Consider the following 25196-nt stretch of genomic DNA (forward strand, 5'->3'; position numbering starts at 1 on the left):
GATTCCACCTTTCATTTTCCAAATGAGCTGTGATAAATGAAAGGGGGAATCTGATTGGTTGCTATGGACAACTAAGCCAGTTCTACTTTACACCATTTTGCTAAATCTCCCCCCTAGTGTTTTAGTTGTTTATTGGCCTATAATTTTGTGCCGTCTTTTGATTTGTACATTAACCCTCTGAATTGTAAAGTGCTGTGGAATAAGATGGCGCTATACAAATGATTATTATTCAGAGGCTCGTTACAGAAGACTTCTCCTCGCACCTCTGAATTGATCAACATTTCTTTAAATTGGTTCGGGTTTCTAAAGAAAAAAAGCTGCTGCAAAGTGATGGCCAGATAACATCACAACCACTTCTACAGACATGCTATCCCCTACCAAACGGGGCAAGCCGTGAAAGACAATAGCAAGAGCTGCGGAAATCCATTACAGAAACGCGCCCGGCCACTATCGAAACCACTTTGTGCCACTCAGACAGTGATGCGTTTAGAGGGGAGAACATTTTGAAGGATTATCCTGAAGCAAAATATTTCACAGCTTGACAGTAATTGCATTTCTTGTTTCATGTTTTCCCTCTTTCCAAGCAATTGATCTTAAAAAGGGGAAATGAAGTGTTGATGACTTTTAATAAATTAACCTTTTACTGCCAGTTATAAATTGTTTGCAACTTCCACAAAGCATTAGTTACAAATTGATTTTTGAGACCATATTTCTTTTGCGCTGCAGGATGGCTTTTTTTTTACACCTTTTCAGACAAGCGACAAAATCACAGGCCTATTTTCCTAAGATTTTCACACTAGGCGAGATTTATCAAAACTCTTGCAAAGGAGCTTATTTGCCCATAGCAACAGTGGCGTAGCTAGAAATGACTGAGCCCCACAGCAAATTTTTGAATGAGGCACCCCTCCCACAGTAATTTTTTTCACAACCCCTTCCTTTCATGCCGACCTCATTCCTGTGGCTAGTAAAGATCGTTCTCTCAGACCAGGCCCGGTAGCTTTTACATCCGTTATCTGTCTTTACTGTCACTGTATATAATTTCATTGTGTAATACTGTTGAGGGGGCCCTGACAAAATCTTGTAGTTCTCCTCCTCCTGGATGGGCCCCTTCTGGGTCAGGGCCCCAAATCAGCCGCTTCCTCTGCTTTCCCTATAGCTACGCCCCTGTCAACCAATCAGATGACACATTTAATTTTACAAAGCCGTTATGGAAAATGAAAGGGTCAAGCTGATTGGTTGCTATAGACAACTAAGCCAGATTTCTTTTGCACCAGTTTTGATAAGTCTCCCCCAATGTGTCAGTGAAAAATGGATAATATACTGATGCCATAGGGATGCAAGAAAAATGAAGAAAAAACTGAATGCAGAGCAATGCGGATGCAGAGTCATGCTTTTAACAGACAGAACAGGGGCAAGTTCTTATTTGACAGGAAATGACTGCAGGACAGTATATTGTATACTGTATGTGTCACTGTACATCATAAGTAATGTAGTCGCAGGTGACTACATTATATTACCAATTCGTTTTTAGACAGAAAATGTGAAATCTAGAATTTATATGAACTATGGGGGACATTTTATACACTGGCCTTAATCCCTCTGCACTGCCAACAGATGCACCAAAGTTATGAAGAGACGCAGGCCTCTACATAACTTTGGCTCTTGCTGCCGCTGGACGTGCAACATGCATTAAACTATGCCAGCTCCCTTGCTGGTGTAGTTCAAGGCCATTTTAAACTGATCTTAAAATGATGAATGAGACGGGCCGGCTGGTCCGCCCTCTTCCCCGCCCACAACACTTCCTTTTTTCCACCACTTCACAAAAGACGATTTTGTCACAAAACACCTTTGCGTAAAAATCTGCGACCTACTGTATATATGCCAAAAAGTGTTGTAAAACAAATAATAACTGACCACCTATGTGTTTTTTTTTTTTTTACTTTGTGTAAAAAGTTGCTACATGGAAACCATCAGCAAGCAAGCTAGCAGTAACATACAGCTGATTGCTGCAGGAACATCAGCTGTTATTAATAGAGAAATCCATATCGGACTATACATTTCCCCCTCAAGTGTTCAAGAGGAAGATCTACTTTTACAGAGCGTCTCACAATGTTCCCTCTAAGCCTTTGTAGCAAGTGAACTGTGAATTTGAAAACCTAGGCTCTGTTCCTTCTACCGTATTTTTCGCCCCATAAGACACATTTTTTACCCCCCAAAAGCGGGGGGGGGGGAATTCCCCTGCGTCTTATGGGGTGAATACTAATGAGCGCTTCCATTATGCGCTCATTAGTACCGGAGGACCAGGAAGTGGTGAAGGCTCTGTACTCACCGCTTCCTGGTCCTCGGCTGTCGGCTGTGAAGGCTGTGCACAGCAAGGTGGTGCTCTGTGACCTCACGCTGTTCGCGCCGGTTCACAGCACAGCCGGCGACAGCAGGAGGAGGATCACAATGTGGCGTCCGAAGCAGGAGGGGTAAGTGTTTTTTTTATTTTATAAAACATGAGGCAATCTGGGGCAATATGGAGATGCTGGGGGCTGATTAACGGCTAATAATGAGATGCTGGGGGCTGATTCAGGGCTAATAAGGAGATGCTGGGGGCTGATTCAGGGCTAATATGGAGATGCTGGGGGCTGATTAAGGGCTTGCCATCATTGATGGAACAATGAATTCTAAATGATACCAGCAAATTCTAAAGGAAAATGTCAGGACATCTATCCGTGAGCTGAATCTCAAGGGAACATGGTCATTCAGCAAGACAACTACCCTAAGCACACAAGTCGTTCTACCAAAGATAGTTAAAAGGGACTCGGTCAGCATGGTCAAACCTATTCCTATTAAGGGTGAGTTCACATCACTGTTAAGGATGCTGTTATTGTTTTCCGTTATAACATGGAAAATAATGGAATCCATAAGATGGAAGTTAAAACAGAAGCCTTTAAGAGGCATTTCGTTTTGACCCATCATAATCGAAATCTATGGGCAATCATAACTGATCCATCTGGTTTCCGTTATGCAAGACAGAAAACAAAGTCCTGTCGACAGGACTTTTTTCTGTTCTGCATAATGGGAACCAGACGGATCCGTTATACTCGCCCATAGACTTCTATTATGACGGAAAGCAAAACGGAATACCTTTTAAAGGCTTTCGTTTTGCATTCCGTCATAGAATGGGCAGCATAACTGATCCGTCCTGGTTTACATTATGTAGGACTGGACTCCTGCATAATGGAAACCAGGACGGATCAGTTATGCTGCCCATAGACTTGTATTATGAAGGATCAAAACGGACTTCCAAAGACTTCCATTTTGACTTCTGTCTTATGGATTCTGTTATTTTCCATTATAAACATGTTATAACAGAAAACAATAACGAAATCCATAACGGTGATGTGAACTCACCCTAAAATGTTGATTAGACCTGCATATCAGCTTGGATGAATTTTATCCCATTCCTCCATACATATCAGCTTCAACTCTATTATGTTGGTGGTTTTCCTCCCATGAATTGCTCGCTTCATAGGTCCTTCCACAACATATCTATTGAATTAATGTCAGGAGTTTGACTTGGCCCGTCCAAAACGTTAACTTTATTTTTCTTTAGGGAGCCTGTGTCAGTATGATCATCCTTATTAAACTAGGCCTATTGCCTGAGGATAGGTCATCAATATTAAAAGCCCAGACAACCACTTTAACCATTTGTATCACAGATGGCACATAGTTAATATTTCAGTAAACATCCAACAACTTTAACAGTGAACCATTGGATTAACTTTGGCGGTAAACCACAGTATTAAACCCTTTAGCAGTGAACCAGTGGGTCACTGCACTTCCCCATTGACTTCTATGGAAAACCACCATTAAATATGCTTCATAGAAGTAACATGTGGTCAAGGACAAAGTGTGCAAATGCTCAAGTTGTTTACATTGAAGTTAATGGGAAACTTGTGATGGCATTTTGAATGTGGATAGCGCTGCAGAAAACGCCAATTTTCTACTGTAGAATCATTGGCAGATTTAGCCTGTGTAAAGATAGATTAATGCTTTTAGTGAATTAATATAATGTATTAAATGGTAATAATACTGTATATTGGATGCAAACTTTAACTATGAGATCACCCACTTCCAAACAGTGGTCGGTTTGGGGTTGGGGCATGGTCATTTGGGGAACCAATTTTCATAGTAGGAAGAAGTGTTTGTGACTGTTGAACAATAATGACTATAATAAATTGCACTTTTAACTGTAAGATCCAGATTCATCTCAGCTCCATAGGATCTGTGACATTTGAACAAATTAGTTATGGAAGTGACATCTACATCTGAATTATTAATTAGGATTAGGCACATATGAAAAAAAAAATCTCAACGTCTTGTCACTTGCCACATCGTTGTTTTATGCACTGCCATCCCCCTTCGGTCCAGTTCATCCATGTGGATAACCTTTTAATGCCTGGAGGAGTGAGAGGGAGTGCTCTTCTCTGTTCTCTACATCTGTTCAGAATACTCCTACATGCATAGCACATCACCACTGCTGAACTGCAGGGCAGGGGACATGAAGATCAGGCTGTTCAGTTCCAAGCACTTATCAATAGCAATGCAAAAATGTACAGTAAGGTAAGAAAACTCATGCACACAAGGCTCCATGAAGTCAATGACTCCGCACCAATGTGCATTTCTTCTAGTGTCTGTGATTTGCGGTACGCAAAATAAACATTGCTGTGTGAATGCACCCTAACTTTGAAAAAAGATACAAAGCTTTATTCTAAATTTTATGTGTAATGGACCAAATCTGAATTTAATTATTTTTCACTGTAAACTTTATTGTTAACCAATTCCCTACAGCTTATAATTATATATACGTTGGTGGTAGGGCCTTTAAAAAGAGGGAGCCATAGCTGCCGGGTTCCTGCTGTTTCACATAGCAGACACCCGGGGCTAATATCTAGTATTGACAATAACGCTGATCGCAGACATTTAGATGCCCTTCAGAAACCCAGAAGCACATGCTTCCCTGGCAGGAATGCCTTTCCCTAGCTGAGATCATGGAAGACTTCCTAAATAGTAATAGGCCTTAATCTGTACAAGGCTTCTAGATCTATTACTGGTATATTTCAATGAAGGCATGCAGATGGAAGCACTGCATTGGAATATACTGAATTTTGTATTCAGTAATGGATAACATTCCATTACTGAATAGAAATCTAAAGATTGCATGTTGGGGTCCCCTTCGTGGCCTAAAAAATAAAAATAAAGGTTTTCAAAATATACAAATTATAATTACCCCCATTTCCCCAACCCCCAAAAAATAAACATCATAGGCATAGAGGTGTGCAAAAATACAAAAATGCCCGTTCTATTAAAATATGAAAATGTTTATCCCATAAGGCGCATTGTGTGACAGAAAAAAATAAATCAAAATGACCTAAATTGTGATCAAAAAGTCATACTCACTGTATGCTGCGTTTTTTGTCCGTCCGCATCTCCCGCCTGTCCCCATTATAGTGAATGGGGCTTAGGCGGACTTCCGGCAGCACATGTGTGCAAATGTTACTGCGGATCCAGCAGGGGAACAGCCTGCCGGACAAGCCTAACACCAGTGTGAAAGAAGCCTAAGAAAACTGATAAAAGAAAAAAAGAATAGAAAATATTTTAGTAGGGTTATATTGGTAATCTTTTTGAGTTATGCCATTTAAAATATGTCACAACTATTCATTATAGAGAGACGCAGTTGTAAGTATAACCCCTAACCTTGGAAGTGCAGTATTGGAGCATGTGATCCTACTATTTTTTATGTGCTTGTAATCTTTGAGTTTTTATTGTTTTATTATCTTAATAAGTCATACCTACCCAGCAATAGGGAAATTCTTGCAGATAGGGCACCAAGTCTACCTTTATGTTCTCAATGCAATCACCTGGCAACCCCACATGCGAGCAACTTGATGCCTGTACTGCAGACTACTGGCTAGTAGTGTTGGGCGCGAATATTCAAATCGCGAATTTTAAATGCGAATATCCCCACTTCGCAAAGATTTTGAATATAGTGCTATATATTCGTATTCACGAATATTCTAGATTTTATTTTAATCAGTATCCTCCCTTCTTGCTTGTGGGCCAGTGAGACGACTGCAATTTCTTTGTCTGAGCTTAGCAACATCCCTAGCAACCAATAGGAAAGTTGCCTGCCCCTTACTATATAAGAGCCTCCCCAGCAGCCCTTGTATGCAGTATTTTGCAGATCTGAGAGAGACAGCAGTGTCATTGCTGTGCTCTGTGCTTCACTGTTCAATAACATTAGATAGTTAGCTCATATATATAATACAGATAGTTAGTTGGGAATAGTGTAGGTTAGATAGTGATATAGTGTAGCTGATAGATTCCAGTGCAGGGTGTTAGGTAGTGTGATAGGAATTACTGTTTCTCTGCTGTCCATACATACATGTTACAGACATAGTGCTGTGATGTAGGGGTGGGCGATATAGATGATATGCGATATGAACGATATAAATTGGCCAAAGATAGAGATATTGTTTATATCGCCATATCGCAGTAAAACATGGCATGCACCACTCTCTGCATGCACCATGTTCTCCTGAGCCTCCCTCCCCACTATGTGTGGCTGCCGCTGACCACCGATGAGAAAAGACTAGGAGGAGGAGGGGAGGGACTGTGGCCACTGCGCCACCAATGAATATAGTTAATATGCCTGAATGCAAACGTAGCCTGCATGTGCCGGCCATATTACATACCTGGTGTCTATTACTGCGTGCTGTGATCCGCCGCAATTAACCCTTCAGGTCCCAAAGGGTTAATTGCAGCGGATCACGGCTCTCAGTAATAGAGGCCAGGTATGGGATATGGCCGGCACATGCAGGCTACATTTGTATTCAGGCATATTAGCTATATTCATTGTTGGCGCAGTGGCCACAGCCCCCCCTTCTACTCCCCCTCTTTTAAGTATTATATTAATTGCGGGCCCTCCCCCCTCCACATGATTAAATCATTGGTAGCAGTGGCCCCAGGGTGGAAGCTTCTGATCGGAGCCCCAGCAGTATAATCGCAGGGCTCCGATCGGTTACCATGGCAGCCAGGAAGCTTACTGCAGCCCTGGCTGCCATAGTCAGCTCCCTGCTGCTGTGTGCACTATGCACAGGGCAGCAGGGAGTGTGTGATGTCCTATTCACCCTAATAGAGCTCTAGCCCCTAAGGAGGCTAATAGTTATTAAATAAAAAGTAAAATAAATAAATAAAGTTTAACCCCCCCCCCGAAATATAGAATATATTGCAATATATATCGCATATCGCACATGCTTAAAATTATATCGCAATATAGATTTTAGGCCATATCGCCCACCCCTACTGTGATGTCACAAGTTCACAACAATACTTAGTGCACCAATCAGTAATATGGAGTCAGACCTACTAAAATGTGAAGTTGCACGTATTTTGCTAAAGTATGCGCATCATTAATTGCCGATTTGCGCAATAGCGAATATATTGGAGCACTCTATCTGCATATAAAGCTATTGTAAATTTCTGCAGCTGAAAATCAGTTCCATTTATCTGAATGGGGCTGTTTTGTCGGGAAGCACATGAATTTCTACAAGCCCCATTCAGATGAATGCAACTGATTTTCAGTCAATGAAATTTCTGCAACAAAATCTGCCTCATGTAAAGGCTTCCTTAATCGATTTGTTTCTGTGAAATAATACAAGTTTATTGAATGTTATAAAACATATTAACATTATTGCTTTGAAGAACTATTATTTAATCGTAGATTGCTCAGTGTGCTGAAAAGACTGCTGAAGACTACTAGATGAGTAGTAGAATGTACATACTGTAATAAGGCATTTGTATCCATACAATAGGACACACTGACAAATCAGATTGATAACTTTGTAGTTTAGAAAAAGTTTAAATATGTTTATTGCTTATTTCAGGTGAAGTTGGACTATGAACAACTTCGAGAGACTCTTGCTATAGTCTCCAAGGAACGAGATTTGGCTGTGAAGGAGAAATATCAGCTCCAAGCCAAACTGGAGAACTTAGAGCAGGTCCTAAAGGTGAGCAAACAAATGTATGTCAGAACAACCTTTGTATTCCTCCTAAACTGATTATATGTATGATGAATTTATCTGAAATGGTACTACTGTATATTAAAGAGTTTTGTGAGATTAGGAACAGTCTCACTGTTGGCCATGAGTTGTTGCTGTTGCTCAGCAGCATTCAAGCTGTTTCTGGAAAAAGCAGTCATGTTTTTAAATTTTTTTTAAAGGGGTTGACCACTCTCTGGTTACTGTTGACCAGTGTGTTTGTAAGATGACTATATGATACTTACTAATATAATGTTTGATATTTTGTACCACTTTCTGTATTTCATATGCTGTGTACACTTGTTGGCTAAGTCTTTTGTGCTGTCAACACAAAGGTCCTGTCCATATAATGGCTGCCATCTGCACTTGCTATGTTGGAAGTTTTGTGCAGGAGCAGTGTTTGTGAATGGAAGAGGCAGAGCGATGTGTTTGGTCCATTGGTGGCCATCTTCTGGACAGGACCTTTATGCGGACAGCACAGAACATTTGTCCAACAAGAAGACATGGCTTATAAAATATATCAGACGGCACAAAATATCAACAAAGGCTGTATTGGTCAACAGTAGCCAAAAAGTGGCAAATCGTTTTAAACATTTTGTAAACACATCATTCTACATGTTGTTCCATGGTTTTATGGAAACATTCATGTAATGTTTTTAATATCAGTTAATTTGCTATATACGACTCTAAATAGTTCCTTGAAATCCTTGGCAAGAATATAATGTTGAATTCTACCATTATTAATACTTGAATTTTTTCATTTTATGCCAAATTTGATTCCTCAGACAACAGTATAGCTCACATGGACTCATTTTATAAAAATATATACAATGTATGTTAGCAACTGCTTCAGGTTTATGCTATTTTACCATCTTATTGTATGCAATTTTGAACAGAATTTATTAGTATATTTTATTCAGAATGTTGATCTTTGGTTATGTATTTTCACAGTGTGGCAATTTGGTCTATGCCTTTTAAAGTGGATCTGTTGGCTTTCCTGACAAGTCTGTTTTAGTAGTAGTTCTAGTTATAGCATCTGTTAATTAAGTGTTGAATGTAGGTTAACTTTTATAAAAGTTTCATTTCATTTTATTTTTCATATTGTGTAGGAATGGGGATGTGAAATTTTTTTGTAATTACTTTATTAAGCAAAGATGTTTCTCTGTGTGAGAAAACAGGGTGTAAAGAGTCTTCTTATCAAAGCTCTAACTGGGTATTTCTAAGGAGAGTCTGTCTTTGGTCTTCAGCGTTCTACTGAACACTGAAGACGTCTGTGTGTAACAAGTCAGATAAGCAAGGAGATGGGCAGCGATAGTTAGGACACATGTACATAGGGACTGAAGTAGTGACAAGAGGCAGGCTGGAAACCTCTGTATGTTATACACAGGTGTCTTCAGCGCTCAACAGAACTGAAGACTGAAGATAGACTTCTTAGCAACACTCAGAGCTTTAATAAGGAAACTCTTTACACCTTGTTTTCTAGTAGAAAGAAACATCTTTCCCTAATAAAATAATTACAAAAATGTTTAACACCTCTGTCCCTACACAATATTAAAAATAACCCGAAACGACGGTGTCACTTTAAGTCACTGAATTTCCTTTAGTACAATTGTGTTGCTTCAGCACCAACATTGTGTGATCAATGGGGTCCGACCACTGAGACCCTGCAGATTGTTAGAATGGTGGTGCTAGGTCCAAGCTGAAAAAAAACTAGTTGAACCAACAGATGACAAATAGTCTCAACACTTTTCTAGAGCTGCTTTAGTTTTTGCAGAGATGACAGTAGTCAAGCCCCATCTATCGAACAATGATGTCATATCCTAGTGAGAGACATTCAGTGTCTGTGCAGAAATAAATCATTTACCACATCAGGAGAAATTACCTGAACCTAACAAAATAAAGCAATATCTATATTAGTAGGGCGGAAATTATTGTGCAAAAATAAGAAAAGGACAGAAAAAAACTATAAACCTAAGAAGATATTTCCATATATTTCCCCTCAGGAAAAAGGTATGCAAAACATTTTTTTTATTATAATAATAATAATAATAATATATATATATATATATATATATATATATATATATATGGAAAATTTCTATAGGAAAAAGCAGAACATTATGTATGTCCTTGAGGTATACAATTGGCATGTGCCTTGGAACTCAAAAGGTTAAAATATAATTGGTTGTTATTCTACACGGGGTATATAAAAGTAATTATATTTTTTTTTTGTGAGTGTTAAAAGGTTCTTAGGATTCCCTGTTGGGAAGTGACGTTAGTAATGAATTATATATGATCCTCTAAGAAAATGAAAGGAAAGTTGAGGCAGTGATGGGGAGAAGAGCAAATGACAAAAACACAATACTAAATGATAAACTGGAATGTGCTCTAAATGCAAATGGATTAAATACACGCAGAGGATTCTCTCTAATAGTCTAGAACGAAGTAAGCAATGCTAATAAATAAAATCGAACTGGAAGTCCTTGCCAAATAGAAATCCCTTCAAAGCAGAGGCCTGCAACCCTTGTGATCATGTGCCACATTCATATCTGGTTGTAGACCACATAAATCATATGTTACTATGACTAACTCAGTATTACAGATCGGGCTGAACTGGAACCAGAATCCTCAAATACTGTGGGGGAGACTTCTCAAGAGCTGCATGTATTCTGCCGGTCTTGATATCCCCTGTGCTGCTGGAGGATGTGTCTAATTTATGATGGAATGCCCACCTTGTCTTAAATTAGAAGCATCCTCAGGTAGTCCGTGTGCCATCTTGTAGCTGTCGTAGATTTCGGTCTTCATTTACGCCAGAAAACTGATTTAAATAAAAATAAATGTGCCCCTGTCCTCCCTCACCATGCCCCTTTTTGGAAAGTGGCGAGGGTGGCGCAAAAACACCACTTCCGACAAAATTGTTGTAGTGGCATTTAAAAAGTCGTAAATAAGGGATCTAGGACTTTTTAATGCCAGAAAAGTGGCATAGTGCACCAGCGTGTGTGTAGGTTTTAACATGGTGACCTTATGAGTCATACCACAGTCTCATGGACCACAACAGGGCCTTTGAAGTCCAAGTAAGTATCTGACTTTGGAACAGATTCTCACTGGTAGAATTCATCACGGGTTTTAATTCACAACTAACCTATTAAGCTTTACTGAGCCAGTACTGGACGTAAACATGTCCTGTGTAGCTCTAGTATGGGCCCTCAATATTACGGAATTTCCTCTACTAGGTCTAAGACTTTGCAGCTTTTGTCGTTGGCATACAGTTCAGTAAGTGCAGTCACTGATGGTCTGGGAGCCACAAGTGGACAACAATTCATTGGACGTTTGCTCTAAGTATAGCGTCGAGAAAAATATTAAACCCTTTTTTAGTATTTCTGATCCTACATTTTAGTGCCTTGGAGCCCTACTTCTGTGGAAATCTCCTTACTGAAGCTTTAGAATTACACAGCAGGCTTTCTCCCCATGCAAATCAGATTACTCAAGCAAAGGTTCATTTAAACCAGACCTGGAGAGTGAATTTTCTTATAATCTGGTTTGTCTCCATATGGTAATAAAGGTTTGTAAACTTTGCCGTTAACTATTTGAATATCTTTGGTCCGAAACCCTTAGTTTTTCTGTATATATTTATTTGTTCAACTGTCTTTCTTCGAATGCTATAAACAGTTAAAGAGGACCTGTCTCCACTCCTGACATGCCTGTTTTAGTAACTACTTGCATTCCCCATGTAATACCAACTCTGGAGCATCTATTCTTATAACTCTGTTGTACCATTCCTTTTTTATTCCTGCTAGAAGTTTATTAATGAATTGCTAGCAGTCTGTATTAAGGGTACAGAGGGGAGGTAACAAGTTGGGGGGGGGGGGGTGTACCTGCACAGTCTGACAATGGCAGCACTGATTGGATATTGTCAGATGATGCAGGGACACCCCCTCAACTGCTAACACCCATCTGTACCCTTACTGTAGATTGCTAATAATTCATTCAAAACTTCTAGTAATACAGGAATGGCACAACATAGAGTCATAAGAGTAGATGTTCCAGAATTGTTTTTACATGGGGAATGGAAGTAGTTATTAAAACAGACAAGTCAGGAGTGGTGACAGGTCCTCTATAAGGCCAATTTACAGGGGCCTACTGAGCAGGCAATTATCAGGAGCAAACCTTTCGTTTACATGCAGCAATCGCCTGCACTGTTTGGGGACAAGCAATCACTACTGCACGTCATTGTTTCTGGGCAGCAGATCCCTGTTTACACAGCACCACCTGCTCCCCATAAACATTTATTTTTGGGTGCTGCCTCAATGATGCTTTCATCTGATGAATATTTACTTATTCATCAGGTGACTGGTGGCACATTTACATGGGCTAGTTATCACTAATGAATGCTCATACAAATGTTAATTCTGAAAAATCATCCCAATAATCTGTCCATGTAAAAGGGCTATTAGTAGACTTCAGATTTGCTAGAATCTACTTCAAATTTTGTCATTTGCACATCATTTCATTCTAGTCTGTCTCCCTCTCTGTTAAACCTTAGAGCATCATATTCTACTAAGGGGAAAGTGAAGCTCAACTGAAATAAATCTAAATAGCATTTAGACAGGGGTGGACTTTACTACCACACAAACCAAGCAAATGCTTGGGGTCCGAGAGATCCGAGGCCCCCTACTCACCTCAACCACTTGTACACATGGGGACATTTGCTCCTCAATGGAAGCAACAAGACCTGCATGATGACGTCACAAGATCACACTGGAAGACAAGGTCCTGCTGCGTACGGTGAAGAGCGAGTGTCCCGCACATGCAAGTGGTTGAGGTTATATATTTTATTTTTATTTTTTTATTGTCGGTACTACCCGGCCATTATATATGTGAGAACATACTGTGTGTGTGTGTGTGTATATATATATATATATATATATATATGTATATATATATATAGTGAGGACACTATGGGGCATGTATGCCTCTGGGTGCACCAGGGAGGCCATTTATAATACTGGGGGCACTATTGGGGGCCATTTATAATGCTTAGGATACTATGGGTGGCTATTTATAGTACTGGGGAACTATGGAAGTGATTTATAATACTGGGGGCACTGCATGGGTTGGGCTTTTTTAAAAAAAGCCTGTGAAATGATTCTGTTTTTAATGGCCTTTTTTCAAAGATGTTAAAAACTGATACAAAATGGCCATTAAAAGCTGACAGTTTATCTGTTTTTAATGCCTGTGTTCTTTTTTACTGTTGTGTGAGTATACCCTAAAACTTTTTTAATGATGAAATCCGAAAGCTTGTTGACAGATGGAAAAAGTGTATTGAAAAGCAGGGAGAGTAGGTCGAAAAATGATATATTTGTCTTTTTTGATAGTCGATTAAAATAAATTGAATAGTCAGAGTGCATACATTTTTTACCTCACCCTTGTAAATACAATATAATAATTAGAAAAAATGCCACAAAGGTGCCCATAATTTTTAATGAAGCTGCAGAAGAGGAGTGTAGTTTTATATAATTTACAGCTGCTCCTTTTCAGTCAAAAAACTGTACTAAATACTAACATTACCTAAACATTCTAATATATACAGCTAAGTGTATGTCCGCTAAAGGAATCCGCTCCATCATATTTACAATCACGAAATTTGGCACACAGGTACATCAGGTGTCCGGAAAGGTTTTAGGCCAGGTGTCAGCTCTCTAGCACATACCGTTCCTGAGATATTCTCAAAAAATGCATTAGCCAATAGAAGCCTGCAGGTCTTTCTCCTCATATCCCAACCGCCATACACACTGTCACATGTCCCTTATCAGCTAATAGAAGCTCGGAGGCCCTTAGTCTCCACATACACACAGTTTTACACCAGGTTTCCATAACAACCTAGCCATTTTTCTTCACTGCTGTAGGTCAGCTTTACGGGGTAAGGGTGCTGTGGATTAAACTGTTAAGGGAGCGGAGTGCTGTGGAGGTCACAGTTAAGGGGGCAAGCTTCTGTGGAGGTCACAGTTAAGGGAACGGTCCGCTATAGAGGTCAATGTTAAGGGGCAAATTGCTGTAGAAGCCACTGTTAAGGGGGTGGGGTGTTATGGAAATCACTCCTAAGGAGATGGGGTACTGTGGAGGTCACTAATAAAGGGGCGGGATGCTATGGAGGTCACTATTAAAGGGCTCTGTTAAGGGGCAGGGAATGGTGGAGGTCAAAGTAAAGGGGAACGGTCCACTATGGAGGTCAGTGTTAAGGGGCGGGGTGCTGTGGAGGTCACTGTTAAGGGGCGAGTTATTGTGGAAATGACTGTTAACAAGACAGGGTATTGTGGAGGTCACAAAAGGGCCGGCCGCTGTGGAGGTCACTGTTAAGGGGCGAGTTATTGTGGTAATGACTGTTAACAAGACAGGGTATTGTGGAGGTCACAAAAGGGCCGGCCACTGTGGAGGTCACTGTTAAAGGGGCAGGATCTGTGGAGGTTACACTCAAGGGGGCGGGGGACTGTAGAGATCACTATTAAAGGGTCAGCTGCTGTGGAGTTCACTGTTAAGGAGACGGGGTACTGTGGAGGTCACTAATAAAGTGGCGGCTGTTGTGAAGGTCACTGTTAAAGGGGAGGGCGCTGTGGATGTTGCTGTTAAGGGGGCAGGCCGCTGTGGAGGTCAATATTAAAGGGGCAGTGGGGTACTGTGAGGTCACTGTTAAGGCAGTGGGGTACAGTGGAGGTCACTGTTAAGGGAGCGGGGTACTGTGGCAGTCACTGTAAAGGAGTCATAGAGGAATGCACTTATTGTGGAGCAGATCATGCAGTAGTCCATATAAAGCTATGTTTACATCACCTTTGGGATGTATGTTTAGCATGGTAAAGCTACTGATATACAAGCTAAACGTATCCATAGGGTCACATTGGTATGGCAGAGGCCAAAAGAGTGTCCTTTCAGCTTCCATATAGACAATATGTGTAAGTATATAGAACAAAATATGTAATAGTAGACTATGCTATTCTGTACAATGGTATACACTACTGTAACAAAAAGCGTACATTCAACATATACAGTAAATTTATTTTACAATGGGTCTCTGTGGGTAATTTATGGTACTATATGGCATCCATCAGAGGCATCCATTTCATGTATACCATACGTCCTGGTGTATAAGTTAAACAAAGCCTATAAATATGGCATGCACAGAACCTTAAATGGGATGTGCAATGATTTATATTGATGACCTATCCTCAGGCTAGGTCATCAATATCTGATCAGCGGGGGTCAGCAGTTTGATGAGGAGGCATCGCTCAATGCGAGTTCCGCTTCCTGTTCTTTACACTGCACTTTCTCTCTGAAGTGCGGTGTAATGACGAGTATTTGCTACATTCACGTAAATGGAGCAAGTACTTGTAATTACACTATGTCGTCACTTCTCAGGAGACAATACGCAGTGTAATAACATGGAAGCGGTGCTTGCATGGAGTGCCGCCTCCTAGTCAAACAGCTGATTGGTGGGGGTGCCAGATGTCGGACCCCCACCAATCAGATACTTATGACCTATCGTGAGGATAGATCATCAATTTATATTGCTGCGCAACCCTATGATGATATTATGTGATATCTAGAAGTTGCATGAAATAACATTTCTGTTGGCGCTCTCTTCCAAGAAGCATCAGAGCATTCTGCTGTGAAAAGGGAAATGATGCAAATTACATCTGTGTATAAATGTGTCAAAATCATCTAATTAAAAGGGTGCCTACATATACAAACTGTCCCTACCATAGAGTCATCTGAAGTGTGACATTTACCAAACCCTTAATGTGTAATAATCATCCAGCTGCATCCACTCTACTGTACGTGACATTTCTAGGCTTGGGACAGTTAAGGGGCTGCTGGGTTGTCACTGAGGAGCTCCTGAATCCTGATGGAAAAGAACGCTTAATGTAGAGTTGTTGGGAGTTCATGCTATGAGCTGTAGGTAGTTCCTTGATGGTATGTCTCTCGTAACCTACGTTCACCGGTTGCCATGGTGACTGGTTTGAGAGGTAATCAAGATGCAGCTCATGCTGGCTCCTCAGGAAAAACTCTCCGATAATAGAGCATTAATAAAACCAGTGACGATAAGACACTCTAGAGTTTGTCCAGTCTTCTTCAGATCTGTATGGATCCTTTTGGTTGATTTTTAGTGGTTAGTAACTTATTTTTTTAATTATTCTTTATTTTATTGAGTTTTGTACAAACAAAGCAAAGATTCACATAGTGTTACAGGTAGAAACACAAAAAATCTCAAAAGAACATATAACATAAGTAGGCTGCCAGTGAACAGTGAGTAGTCTACATATATACATTCTTAAGAGTATGTTGTTGCGTGTATAGATCTGCATATATTCAAACTTATGAACCATCTGTCTCATTATGAAACACAATTGGTTGAAGTATTTAATAGGTTTTGTTGTTCAGCTTTTGACAGGGGGGGGGTTCACTATCTCTCCATCTGGTGGGAATAATACTTTTAGCAGCTGATATTAAATGTGTAGTTAATTTGTAAATAGAGGGTGAAAATCCATCCTGTGGCATCTACAGCAACACAAGGGCTGGTTGGAGGTGAATGTTGGATTTACAAATTTTGTTGATGGTAAGTTCGACCTCTCTCCAAAAGGGGGCTAATTTTGGGCAAAACCACCATATATGAGACATGGAGCCTACTTCGTCATGCAAGTGTTAGTGGGCATGAGATGTGCCCTATACAGAAAGTCAGGAGTCCTATACCAGCTACACAATATTATGAATGAGTTCTACTGAAGGCGTACACACCTGGAGAAGCCGCGTGAGTGAGACAAAATAAATTTAGCTTCTTCATCTGAAATGGTTAACTGAAGTTCCCTCTCGCCTTCAAGTATAAGGGCCTCTCTTTAGAGGTTTCAAGTATTAATTGGGAGTAGAGGTGTGATAGACATTTGGGAGGAGGGGTTACCGGGTGTAATGTATAGTTTTCCAGCCAAGTTGGGTCAGTACTATCCATGGCTGTAGTTTTTCTATATTTTTGCATGTGATTTTTAAGTCAATCTCCGCCAAGGATGAGAATAGTGATTTTGGTATATGTGGCATGATTTCTTTTAAGAAGACCAAGAGGTCAGGGGCTTGCAACAGGTCAGAGACTCTATTTCCTGAGAGGGCTAACCAAAACTTTTGACAGTCACTGTTCCCTAGTTTCAAGAAGTGGGGAAAAGTAGAGAGTGGTGCGAGTGGGGAAAGCTTGCTAAGGGACATCTGCAATGCCTTAGTTTTTCCACAATAATAATTCATACTGCGGGTGAGATCACTAATTAAGGATTTCTTCTTTAAAAAAATGGGTTTAACCCAAAGGCAGTGTAAGGCTTCTTCTCCCATTAGATTCCGTTCTATATCAACATATAACTTATAATTGTTGGGTGTGGCCAAGTCTGTCCACCTCTCTAATTGTATGGCATGAAGATATGTCTGAAGATCAGGAAATGTGGATAGGCCAGTCGGGGTCTTTTGTTGGAACATAAGTTACTAAAAAGTCCACAGAAATCTAAAAATAATTTGTTGGATAGTGGGATGGGTAGGCATCTTAGAATGTATAAAATCTGTGGAAGGACATATGTGGTCAATATGTTCTTCAGTTTGAAGAGCTGTGAAGGGTCAGATATGATTATAATTCCCAAGTGCTTGACAGATTCTTTTGGCCATTGAAAGGAGAGAGAGTCCAGCTCTCCCACATATTCCTTGGGAGCAGAGATGTTCAGTATCTCAGATTTATCATAGTTAACCTTAAAGTTGGAGATCTCCCCATATTCCTTAAATAGCTTCATAATCTCTGGCAGGGCCTCTCTAGGATTCGTTACTAACAGCAGAAGGTCATCAGCAAAGGCTGCTAACGAATGAGTTTTATGTCCTACTTTTAAACCCTTAATCACTTTGGACGACCTGATTCTGCTGAGAAACATTTCTAGGGTCAGGATAAAGAGCGTCAGAGAGAGAGGGCAGCCCTGCCTTGGTTAGTAACTTATTTTGAGTTGTATGCGTCACTTTGTTATATGTTGATTTAATGGACGGAGAAAGGTGGATCGCGTTATTGAAATATCCTCTAATCCATCAACCACAGGTCGTTTTTTAGTGGGAATCCAATGGTTATTCTCAAAGAGAACAGTGGCCATTCGTATGGGTTTGTGATTATTAGGCAGTTATGAGTGTATTTTTCTTTTTTGTGTTTACTCACGTGGCTTCAGTAGTGATGTAGTTCATATACAATATGTTATGCTGTAATATATGAAATATTGGACACCAGTAAACTTCAGTGGAACATCCTGACGACCCCCAAAGCACCACAGACACATTGGAGCACAAATCTACAGTATCATTGCTCCACAGCTTTCCTCTCTCGTGAGAGTCCATAATTCTTAAAATGGCAGTTCCACACTAGAATTTCAGATGAAAAGTTTCTGAAGCATAATTTTATGAGTGTTATCTTATTAGGAGATTATAGAAATGTTTGGGATTAGCAGAAATTCTAGCTGGATGCTGAGTAAATGTTCATGCTGTGTGATAAACCATCTGGTGTGGTTGCCAAATGTTGATTTTTTTTTTTTCTTTGGGTTTTCATTTGGCTGACAAGAAGCACACCAGATGCTTAAGGTAGCCATACACATTAGAAGTTGGTTGATGGTTGAATAGTAGTTAACCATGTGGTGAACAATTATTTTGCACACACCGTCATACACATTTTACTCCATATTGACCATTACAGTTGTTCAGCAGGCCATACAGTACATGTTTAATGAAAGCGGGCGAAGGGCGAACAGCCTCCCTGAAGCATTTTTTCAAAGAAAGATAATTTTTCTATCAGAAGAAAATTTCCACATGTCTGACTTCTTTGCAGGCCATGATGAGCTGTCATTGGTCGCCTCAGTTGAAATAGTCTGTTTTGACCAATGAGTGTGGTCACCTTTACATTAAGCAGTTATGTATCATATTTATCTAAGCTTATCGTCTGCGTTTTGATCTTGAGGTCTCTCTGCTGCAAGATATCAGAGTACACAGTGGGTTAAATGCACTGACACTCATTACGTGGGATGTCATGCTACAGATGTCTGATCCACAGAGACAGGAAGGACATTTGTCATGCATGAAATGTGTAGTTTTCCACTGTTTTTAAGTGTTTTAATCAAAGGCTGTCAACAATATCAAGTGCCAGCTGGTTATTATGTGTACAGATAATGCCTTTAATCAGCCACTTTTACAACCACAGCCTAGCATTCCCAGTTTGCATAGTTTGCCCTATTACTCTCTGGTTACTCACAGATAAAGGTGTGTTTCTGCCTGTCTTCATATTTTAGTCCATAATTATCTCAACAGCGGCCTGATTGGAACAAAAGCAAATGGTATTCACCAAGGCTTTATAAGTCTCCTCTGTTATCAAAATTAATTTAAAAGCTATATTTAACATGGGTTTGATCAAAAACTAAGGACCTTTTCCTGGTTTGTGTCTTCTGTTGACCTGGATCTTAAAGCTTTATTATACTTCTCCAAATCTTCCAGGTATATACAGCACATGTATAGAAATACTCATGGGCCCCATGTATCAAAACTGTCACAAGCTGCCCAAAGCTAAAAATCAGAGGGCGCGATTGATTGTTCCAGGGCAGTTAACAAAATAAAAGCTGAATGCTAGCGGCTAATGCTGAATGATAAGCCTGGTCCACCTATGGAGTAGTCTGTTTATACCACCTATTAGTTGCCTTACTTTGGGCCAGAAACTTGCAACAAAATTCCTGACACAACTTTGGTACATGGTTGAAGCCACACCTATTCATTGCTAAGACATAAACCCTTTCTGGGCGCAGCAGAAAAGGTGTCTAAAACTCTTAAAAAATATGGTGTAAGGCTTGTGCGGCAGAATAATGGCACATTTGCAATAGTACATCTGCTGCAATGAGAATAATTTTTTTCAAATTCTAGAAGACATATGCCAGAAGTGAGCTACGGTTCTGTTACATCTTAAATCCCAAACCACGTGTGAGGACTGAGTGTGCATCTGTGTCTCCATCAGGCTGCATTCCTAGCAGTATATACTGCAAAAGACAGACACTGGACTATCTAACACCTGGGGGACTGTAATTCTCTTCTTCCAAGGCTACCATATATCCATCAACCGTCTAGTCCTGTGCTCGGCTTATTATCCTTTGCTGCTACATACCAAAGGACTATTTTACTGTTACTTTGAACTATCAGGAAAGGTACAGGTCTGGCCGATTCTCGTCATGTTTGACGGGTTGGCGGCCAGATCTCCTCTGGTCCCCATTACAGTTATCCGTCAGGCAGTAACAAATGTGGCAGGCTGTTCCCGGGCAGTTGCGGGAACCAGAGCAGTGTAGGAATGGCAGTGGTATAGAAAGCATAATACGGCTGGACAACCCCTTTACATTTAGGTTATTAGATTGTATCATTTGGAAAAAATAAGTATTTTTATTGGACTAGCCAAGGTATATAAAAATTAGTTAAAACTGGAAATCTTTGTGTATTTCTTCGGTTGCTGTCATTTTTAACGTTCTCTCCTGATATGCAGGACAATTAGATTGATGCATTTGATATTCTGTGTTCATCCAAACAGCATATGCGAGAGGCTGCTGAGCGGCGGCAACAGCTGGAATTAGAGCATGAGCAAGCGTTGGCTGTTCTCAATGCAAAACAGCAGGAGATTGAGCTTCTACAAAAGGTAAGAGGCCACTTATGTTGCCGCCTCTCTGTCTAAGTAACTTTAAAGGACAGTTTCAGCAGAAAGGGGTATTTTTTTAACTCCGTGTTCATAGAATTCTTTTTTAAATTTGAATTTTAGCTGTTCTTCTTTTTCATTTTGGCAGTACTATGCTATTGTAAATTAAATATACAATGTCATCTTTCTGTAATAGCACAAATAGATAGAACTCCTATATAGATAGGGAACCCATTATCAGTTTTACTGCTGCTGTGAGGGGAAATGTTATCAGCGAGTAAAATAGTAGATTGCATAATTGGGATAACAGTTTGACTGTTCTATTGTTGTCTTGATAGACCTAGACACAGACGCCCACAGATGAGCATTGCACTTGTAATGTGATGCTGTAATTGAGTTACTACAGAGGGGCTGTAGCTGCTCAAAGTAAATAGTCTGAAAAAGTTAAGCAAGGCTGTTTGATTTGCAAAAAAGTCCAGACAAAGAAGGAAGTTAAAAGGGTTGTGCCATAAACTACTTTTTACTCTAAGGTTTATTTTTATCTAGTACTCTAGCGCTTATTCCTCCTTGGATTGTTTTGTTTGTTTTTATCACATTTTTTTTCCATATTTGCCGTATTTGCAGTTTTCTCTTAGGCTTGCTCCACATTTATCTGGCGATCCAGTTCAGTTCCTCTCCAGCGTGAAGTAGAAAACGCTGGAGGGAAACTGAAGTTAGAACTTATCCCATAGTTTTCTATGGGATGGTTCATATTTATCTGGTGCTGATGTCAAACAGCGCCCGACAGAAAAATGCTGCATGCATCCGTATATAGATGCTGGATCTATGCATTGAGGTGCCCATACACATATATCAGTTGTGTCTGGCTACTAGCCTGAAGTAACTGGCAAGATACAACTAATATATGTGAAGGGGACCTTATCCCCCATGCTTGAATCCTACTTCCAGGTTTGTCATGTGAGGGCTGTCCCATCATGCCTTAGAGCAGTGAGATGTATGCTGCCACCAGAAGGACATGTGACACTAACCAGTTCATTGTCTACCTCCACATATTCAAAATGTTCTGTGTAACTGGATTGATAACAGACGCAACTTGGGCTAATGTCCATCCATCATTTGTTAGAGGAAAATTCATCCTTCTTTCTTTCATCTCTGTCATTATCTGTCTATTGCCTATCGATCCATTCATAACTGACATGTAACTGGCACTGCACATAGAGGAGTGGTTATTGAAGGGAAGGAAAAGACATGCTGTGAGCATGTGCGTCCTGTATTACAGGGTTCTACTACAGGACGTAACCAACAGCAACTGAAATCAAAACAGATTTCCCACAGGGCGCAATGGTAGTCTCATAACGTTAGAATAAGGCAGCTTTGATAAATGGTGGTATTTGGGCAAAGTGATTTAACAGCGATATCTGTTGGTCGGGACAAGTGGCACAACCGCTTTAAAGAGCCAGGACAGAAAGTAGAATACATAGAGTAACTTCACAAAATAATATCCAGAGAAACATCCCCCCCCCCCCCCCAAAAAAAAATTGCATAGAATATTCATATATAGGCTATAAATATGTGATGAACCATGTTTGATGGTAGGGTCCCTTTAAAGTGTATAATCTAAAATATGACCTGTAAATATATATCCTTATAGTCTTTTCAGCCTGTTTTTACTAAAATCTATTTCTGGGAAAGTTAAGTGGTAATATGGCCACCTGGGTCATAACTGGAATGCATATGTCCTCATAGTAAAATTCAGTTGGGCCCCCTGCACCTGACAGTAAACTAAATAGGATAAATAGCAATAATTAAAGGAATGGATAACAGTGCCATATTTCAGCAAATTCACATGGTAGATAGCAGAATGCCACCAATGTGTTCCGACTTCCAAAAAGGTGCAATGTTCTTACACCTGCATGGACCCCCTCAACTCCTGGGTTGCATTGCAACTACTGTGGTTCCTACAGCTGTACTTACCCCATTGTGGCCACCAGTACAGCCTTCACAGGGGTTGTCGCACCTTTCACAGAATTCTAAATGTCAAATAAGGTTATGATAAGAAAGTTGGATAGATTAATACATAATAAGGTAGATGTCACCATTCAGCACACCTGAAGGATCTACCATATTTTTAGCCCTATAAGACACAGGGGCACATAAGACGCACCTAGGTTTTAGTGGAGGACAATAAGAAAAAATATTTGTCATTAGACCTTAGATCAGACCCCCAGTCAGACCTCCAATGTTAATAAGACACCATTAAGACCTCAGCTCAGACCCCAATGTTAATGACCCCCAATCAGACCCAAGATAAAAGCCCCAAAATATATAAGAACACCCTCATTCAGACCTCAAATCAGCCCCCATCCTTCTTATGAACAACCCCCATGCCTCTCAACAACCCCATGCCTCTCAACAACCCCCCTGTGCCTCTCATCAGCCACCATATGCATCTCATCAGCCCCCATATGACTCTCATCTGTCCCCATATGCCTTTCATCAGCCCCCATATGACTGTCATCAGCACCCATATGCCTCTCTTTAGCCCCATGCCTCACATCATATAAAATAAAAACACTTAACTCTCCTGCTCCTCACCACCAGAGATCTTCCTCCTTCTGCCGTCAGCTGTGCTGTGACCTGACGCGCACAGCGTGAGGTCACAGAGCGCCCTCACGCTGTGCACAGACACTGCACAGCCGAAGACAAGGAAGTGGTGAGTACAGAGCCTTCACCGCTTTCTGGTCCACCGGTACTAATGAGCGCTTCCATAATAGAAGCGCTCATTAGTATTTACCCCATAAGACATAGGGACATTTCCCCCCCACTTTTGGAGGAAAAAATGCATCTTATGGGGCAAATTTTTTTTTATATTTATGAATCTATTTGATTTTAGGTGAATAAAAACTTTCAGTTGTTCTTAGTCAATGATGAACTGCCTATTCTTCCACATAGACTGGTATAATAATCCCATAATGCACAGTTTATTATATGTTGTTTATGAAGTTGTCTGCCAATACTAGTTTAAATAGTAGTAACTTAAAAAATGTACTACCTTTAGTACAAGTGGTCAAGTGTGGGCTGGGAACTTGAAGTGGCCCTGGAAAAAAACTAAAAAGTGGCCCCATGTTGTAGGAGGGTCCAAATTGACAGAAGACAGGTCCAACATATGTAGGCCATGCCTTCATTACCATAGTGCAGCACAACATAACACCCAAGCAAAACTAAACACCACAGTGCAGCACAAAATACTGTCTTCCCCGCCACAGTATTCAACTGTATCACTGTCCTAAGAACAACAATACAGTTGAACTCAGGATAGCACCTGCTGAATCAAATCATTGTGTAAGTTCCCTGTAGGGTCTATGGCCGGTCTGTCCCCGCAAGTGGTCAGTGCATTGGAAATGTTATATGACTTTCAAAAATATACATTTAAAAAAAAAAATTAACCAGTTCAGAGGGTCTGCATTCTGAGATTTCTAGCTTTCATCACCTGGGTACATGAATGGGTTGGGTTGACCAGAGCAGAAGTTTCTGATGCTTATGGTTTCTCTGCTCATTTAGGGTTGCCCCAAGCGGGAACTCCCTCCTCTCTGATGTCCATGTCCATAGTTACATACATATTTGCACCTTCTATACTAATGCATGTCAATTCATAAATTGTACTGGCACAATATACTGTACTATGAGAGCTACACACAAACTATCCCTATTGTATACAGCTTTTTGTGTGCTGAGCTCCACAGAGAAACTGTGAGTAGTGGTGGGGAGTGAGCAGCTGGTATTTGCCATTATAAGATAATAATCATACACTATGTGATAGAGGAAGAAATAGCAAAAGAGTGAAATGACACACAAAAATAAAAATGCAGTTAGGAAACTCAATAATCAGTGTCAACACAAAAGATGAGCTAACCATTTTACCTGATTCAAAACTTTGCCTTTTTTTGTCCGATATGTGGATTTGCCAGTCCACAGAAAACAATGGGTCATAGTAGTGTTGTTCGGCTCAAGCATCGCTATGCTCGGCACATGGCGGTACTCGGCCGAGTACTGCATGTGCTCGAGCGCCATGCTCGAGTCTCCTCCCCGCACAGAGAGAGGAAAAATATAAGTGAAAACTAGTATATTTTCTCAATCATTTTCAATACTTTTTCTATAGAGGGTGTCTGCAGTGACTTGTGACATCTGTGCAATACCTTCTGTGTGTCAGGGCCATAGATAGGAAAAATATAAGTGAAATCTATTTTCCTTTTTCTATACTTTTACGTACTTTTTCCATATGCTGTGCTTGCTGTGAACTGTGACATCCGTGCCACATCTTGTGTGTCAAGCGTGCATATAACATTTAATATGAAGAAGTCTAGCATTAAGGGACGGGGAAGTGGCCGTGATGCTGATGG

The 25196-nt window shown here is 40.4% G+C and overlaps 1 protein-coding gene across 17 annotated transcripts in view; it reads left to right on the forward strand.

Moving 5' to 3' along the window:
- The window catches only part of RIMBP2 (RIMS binding protein 2), a 683237-nt gene that overhangs the window by 353501 nt on the left and 304540 nt on the right, over positions 1-25196 (forward strand). For all 17 annotated transcript variants that reach the window (XR_006387405.1, XR_006387406.1, XR_006387407.1 and 14 more), the window contains 2 exons: positions 7935-8057; positions 20695-20799. Coding sequence is in view for 14 of the 17 variants with exons in the window: in XM_044275630.1 (XP_044131565.1) it covers positions 7935-8057; positions 20695-20799 (228 nt within the window). In the remaining 3 variants the exon portion in view is untranslated. The remainder of the gene's footprint in view (positions 1-7934; positions 8058-20694; positions 20800-25196) is intronic.

This window comes from Bufo gargarizans, chromosome 1, assembly GCF_014858855.1.
Source record: "Bufo gargarizans isolate SCDJY-AF-19 chromosome 1, ASM1485885v1, whole genome shotgun sequence".
Lineage (NCBI taxonomy): Eukaryota > Metazoa > Chordata > Amphibia > Anura > Bufonidae > Bufo > Bufo gargarizans.